General features: G+C 42.2%; 1 protein-coding gene across 1 annotated transcript in view; it reads left to right on the top strand.

The window, feature by feature from the left end:
* Window positions 1-290: 290 nt before the first annotated feature.
* The window catches only part of SNX2 (sorting nexin 2), a 59,758-nt gene continuing 54,048 nt past the window's right edge, over window positions 291-6,000 (top strand). Inside the window, exon 1 of the mRNA XM_074204729.1 lies at window positions 291-444. Within this exon, the coding sequence (XP_074060830.1) occupies window positions 337-444 (108 nt within the window). The 5' untranslated portion in view covers window positions 291-336. The remainder of the gene's footprint in view (window positions 445-6,000) is intronic.

Genomic DNA, 6,000 nt, shown 5'->3' with positions numbered 1-6,000 from the left:
AAACACAAATAAATAAAATATTAATACAGTCGGAAAACAGAAGCCTGGATTTTGGGGAACCTGCAGAAGCCCACTCGCCGCCACTCCCTCCAGAGCCAAAGTCCCACCAATTCCCCGCAGGCGGCGGCGGCGGCGACGGGAAGGGGAGGGGGCGGGGCCGAGAGGGGAGGAGCGGCGGCGCTGCAGCGCGCAGGCGCAGGCCCGGGAAGGCGCGGCGAGAAGCGGAGGGGAGCGCGGTCACGAGGCTGGGGCGGGGGGCCCGGTCGCCGGAGTGCGGGCGAGGTGCGCTCACGTGACGGGCTGCGAGGCTGAGCTCGCGCAGTTGGATGGAGGAAGATGGCGGCCGAGAGAGAGCCTCCTCCGCTGGGGGACGGGAAGCAGGCGGACTTCGAGGAGCTGGAGGATGGCGAGGACCTGTTCACCAGCACTGTCTCCACGCTGGAGGTGAGGCCCGCCCGCAGGCCCGCGCGCGCGCTCTCGCTCTCCTCCTCTGTTCCCCCTCACCCCCTTCCCGGCCTCCCCCACCCCGCGGCAGCCCCCGCCGACTCCACCTGTCAAGCCCCTTTTCTCGGGGTCTCGGGCCCCGGGGACCCCGGCGGCCCACCCCTTCCCCCCGGTGCTCCGGGGACAGGCCCGATCCCGGGGGAGGCGTGCGCGCGCGCGCGGGCCCCGGCCCGCGCCCCTCTCCTGTCACCCCCGCTCCGATGAGGGGGTGTGGTGACCCGGAGCTCCGGGCCCGAGCAGGCTTTCTGCAGATCCCTAGCGGGTTGCGGGAGTTCTCCCCGGGAAGAGGGGGTCCCCAAGGGAGGCGGGGGGACTTTCCGCCGTGGCCCCGCATCCGTGAACTGCAGAGCCAGAAGAGACTACAAGTCCCTGAACCACAGCCTCACCTGCTGTTTTGCATTAGAGATCACTCTGGGGGCCCTTCCCCTCCGTTTTGCATTATCAGCTCTCTTGTCAGGCAGTGCGTTCCTGTTTTTGCTAAAGGAAACACCCTGAATGAACTTAACTGTAGAGGCCGATCTATCTCCCTGTCACTTGACTTCCCTCAATTGACGTGGGATATGCATGGATGTGTGGTGGAGTTCCACCCTCTTCTTTGAAGCATGTAGACTAAGAGAGTCCGGGCAAGTCCCTTCACCTGCTAAGGGTATCTCCAGACCACTCTGTAAATTGGGGAGCAGTTGCAGATTTGCATCGATGGAAGAACTGATATCCTGGACCCGGCAACTTCTCAGTACCCTAGACAATTGTGTAAGATTAAGTAGTGGGATAGGGCACCGGCCCTTGGAATCAGGAGGACCTGAACTCAAATCCGGCCTAGGACACTTAATAATTACCTAGCTGTGTGCCCTTGGGCAAGCCTTGCAAAAACCTAAAAAAAAAAGGAAAAAAACCCTAAGATTAAGTAAAGGGAAATCCCAGAACACAATCTCAGTTCACTCTTTCTCTATCTCTCTCTCTGCCATATATCCCTTTTTAAAAAAGTTTTTCCCTTAGAATTTCCTTATATACTTAGGGTATTTACCTAAAGGTACTTGCAAAGTATAGTAAAATCTTAAAAAAAAAAACTTCAGATAATCAGAATTTTTTTGCAGCAAGGAGTTTTTAGGAGAAAGAAAGGATTAATCATCAGAAATTTAGTAAAAACAAAAACCTTCTAGGGAATATTCCAAAGTTGGTACACATTTTGTTCTTCTGTCTTACTATATATCATCTCATAGTGAGATTTGATGGTGCTGCAAGATCATAAATCATAAAGGAAAACTTCAGATGTATTCATTCTTATTACTTACTGAGGTATTTTTTAGAAAGAGTTTTCAGAGTTATTCAGATTTATTTCAGATTTATCCAGAAGGTACTGGGGCTCAAAACAGCCAATTCACTAAATATTTTCGTTAGCAAGGTTTGTTGTAGTTGAGTAAAAGAAAGCTATGTAAACTAATGTTTATACCAAGAGGCATCTCCATGACTCAGTGAAGAGAGTGCTAGACCTGCAGTCAGAAAGACCTGAATTCAAATGTGATCAGAGACATTTACTAATTGTGTGACCCTGGGCAAGTCACTTAACCTCTCTTTACCTCAATCCAATGGAGAAGGAAATGGCAAACCGTTTTGTATCTTTTCTCAGAAAACCCCATGGACAGTATGGACCACAGGGTCATACCACTGAACAACAACAGATTTGTGTATTTCAATATATGTTTAAAATATTTTGGTCTTTTTTCAAGGGAGTGTTGTAGAAGTTTGGTTATGTGTACTCTGGCCATTCTGAGGTAAAACTTGTGAATAATATTGCTTCTAGCTTTTCACCAAAATCAGTCAATTTGAGTTTCCTTAAGTACCTTCTATTTGCCAAGCATTCTTGGAGATACAAAGACAAAAATCCCAGCCTTTCAGAACCTTCCATTCTGAACTTGAAGGATGCAATATGTACATAAATATATACATAGTAAATACCAGGTAAATTTGGTGTGGATAGAATACTAGCAGAGAGGAACCAAGAAAGATTTCATATAAAAGATCACATTTCAGGTATAGGGAAAACCAGTTGGAAAGTGTGGAGATGTAAAATGGAGTATCTTGTGGGAAAGACAGTAAGACTTATTTGACTAAACCAAGGGGAATAATCTGTCATGAAGGTGGAAAAAGGTATCTTTAAGAATAAGGGAAAGGAACTTATTTGATCCTAAAGACAATAGGGATCTTTAGGAGTTTAATGAATAGGGAAGTGATAAGGTCTAGTTTGTACTTTATGAAAATCAGTTTGACAGATGGAGAGTCAATGGGGTGTGGGGTACTGAGGCCAAAGAAAGCCCATTGCAAGTAAAGTGTGATTAGGACTTCACCTAGGGAAGTTGTTTTGTCATTAAATGGAGGTTATGGAGGTAGAAACAGCTAGACTTAGAAGCTGATTGGATAAAGCAACAAAAAAAATATCATCATCATCATAAACTAGCATTATATAGTCCCTGCTGTCTGCTTGGTTTTATGAACACTTTACAGATTTTATCTCATTTAATCCTCACAACAACCCAAGGAATTAGGTGCTCTATGATTGCCCCCATTTTACATATGAATGATATTTTATCATTTTTAATACATTTATTTTAATATAAATGTATAAATGGTTATTATTATTATATTATTCATTTTTAGGGAATACACCTCCTCTTTATGAACAAAAAATGGATTAACAGTAGCTTCTGTTTAGTTAGATTAATTAAAAATCATCCAAGTCAGACAAATACATGGACATGTACAAATTTACATACAAAGAATTTGGTGAAGAAATATCAAAAACAACCCCAAAATAGGCAAGGATAAGGTGAAATGGAGTGGTTAAGAAGGAGGTCAATACTGAAGAGGGGATGTCATAACAAAAACAACTTTGGTTAATCCCCAAAGAGAGAATAAAGTATAAAAATCAAAGAATTACAAACCAAGAGATACCTATATGGTAATGCCTGGCTAAATTGTGGTATATGAATGTGATGCAGAGTTCTGTGGTCCAGAACACCTGATATAGTGATCAAATCTGACAGTATATATACACACACACACACACACATGCACATATATACAGCATTCTGTCCTGGTAGTCCCCTACCTCTCTGCTGTGACTTGGGAGCTATTTTTCAATTATTGGTTTATTTTCTGGGCTATTGTTGATTTTTCAGTTATACAAAGTTTGGTTTACTTTTTTTTTTTTTTGCTTTATTTTTGTAAGGCAGTGGGGTTAAGTGCCTTGCCCAAGGTCACACAGCTAGGTAAGTGTCTTTGGCCAAATTTGAACTCAGGTCCTCCTGACTCCAGGGCAAGGGCTCTATCCATTGTACCACCTAACTGCCCCTGTTTGGTTTACTTTTGTTGATGTTCAGTCATTTCAGTCATATCCATTTCTTCATGATCCTATTTGGAATTTTCTTGGCAAAAAATATTCATGTGGGTGCTATTTTCTTCTCCAGTTTATTACAGATGAAGAAACTGAGGCAAGCAGGGTTAAGTGATGTGTCCAGGCTCACACAGTTGGTAAAGGTCTAAGGCTGGATTTGAACTGGAGCCTGACTCCAGGACTGTCATTCTTTCTTATGCATTGGGCCACCTAGATATCCTTGGTTTACTTTTACCAGTCTTTTAGTCTAACTGTTATAGTTTTATATACTCTCTTGGTTCTCCTTATTCATTCATTCTGCATCAGGTCATGCAAATCTTTTCATTTTTCTCTGAATTCCTCATATTCACCATTTTTTAATCAAATGGTTTTGTGTCTTCACTTTTAAAGTTTCTTCAGAAGATCCATATTGTAAACTATCTATGCCTGCCTATCATGTGTGACTCTTGAAGGTGTTCTCCCATATGATTCCCATTATGTCGGCCATTTTTTAAATTATGAACTTAACAAACATCCCCCAAAGAAGCCTTTCCATATGCAAAGTAGAACACAAAGAAAGTATTGCATCTATTAGTTAATGCCTTTTAAAATCTACATATTAAATTCAGCCTATTTTTAAAAGAAACAAAAAAAACTCTACAAATCTGTGCTTCTCCCCCCCCCCATTTAAAAATTATTTCAGTGACCTTTTTGTTCTTGAGGTTGTTATGGAGTTATTATAAATTGTTTTTCTGGGTATCTCTGAATCTGTTAAAATTATGTATCTTCTTGCATTTACTTCCCTCTAAGCTTAATTCCTAAACTGGGACTTTGTCCAGATTCCATCCACCTCCTGCTCTACTTTTGGGTAGCTTAGTCAATCCTGTTTAATTTTGATCTGGGTCACCTAGGTTTCTCTCTTGATTTCTATTACCATGGATAGCCCTGTTTGGATCTTTGAGGTTCTAAGCTCTGAATCTTGTGTCAAGACATCAGCATTTATTAAATGCCTACTGTGAGCCAGGTACTGTGTTGAGTGCTATAGATACAAAGAAAAGAAGGAAGGAAGAAATGGAGGGAGGGAAGAAGGAAAATCAGTTTCCACTCTGTAGTAGATAATGTGTCTAATAGGGGAGACAACATTTAAAAAATTGTGTCCAAATAAGATCTGTGCAAGCTAAAGTGGACATAATTGGGAATAACTTCTTGCAGAAGATGGTATGTTACCTGGGACTTGAAACAAGCCAGGATGTAGATATGATAAGAAGAGAATTCCAGGCTTGGAAGAGAGCCAGTGAAAATGCCTGGTGTTGGGAAATAGTGATTTATTTGAGGAATCACAGGCATTACTCTAATCTCAAGATTTAAGTACAAGGAACTTTAGACCCCTTTCACCTTAGGTATGAATAATGCTGCACCTGACTGATTACTGCCACTTTTGTTGGCTTCCAAGGTCTCATCCTGGGGCTTTCTTAGGGGAATTTCTGTTCCTGCTGTCTCAGAATATGGAACTTTGCGGGCTATAAGTGTCTTTGGTCATGGTCATGGGAGACTTCTAATTTTTTTGACTATGAAGGGCAGCTGATTTTTCTGCATGATAGTGTTTTCTTTTGACATCTTGGCTTTTTGTACAGTTTGGGATTAGAAGAAGTCATTGGATTTCTTGACCATTGGTCCTATTTTTAGATTTCTGATGGAGAAAGATGTGAGAGTTGGACTGTCTTCCTTCCTTTAAACAGTCATTTTGGCCAAAATTCCCTCCAAAAACCGAAAAGGAAAGGTAACTTAAGGGCTAAGAGGTTCTTAAAAAAAAACAAAAATCTGATCAATCACATGCAAATGCCATTTGGAAAAACAGAGGTAGCTCTATGGGCTCCAATTTTTTTTTTTTAGGTTTTTGCAAGGCAATGGGATTAAGTGGCTTGCCCAAGGCCACTCAGCTAGGTAATTATTAAGTATCTGAGGATGGATTTGAACTCAGGTACTCCTGACTCCAGGGCCAGTGCTCTATCCACTGCACCACCTAGCTGCCCCTTTGGTAACCACAGATATATAAAAATAATATCAAGAAAACTAAAACTCAAAATGAACTGTCTTGTGAAAAGTGTTATAGATTATATAATGGA

The sequence above is a fragment of the Macrotis lagotis genome, chromosome X (genome assembly GCF_037893015.1).
Source record: "Macrotis lagotis isolate mMagLag1 chromosome X, bilby.v1.9.chrom.fasta, whole genome shotgun sequence".
Lineage (NCBI taxonomy): Eukaryota > Metazoa > Chordata > Mammalia > Peramelemorphia > Peramelidae > Macrotis > Macrotis lagotis.
The sequence above is the reverse complement of the archived record's forward strand: the minus strand, read 5'-3'. Positions and strand labels throughout refer to the sequence as shown.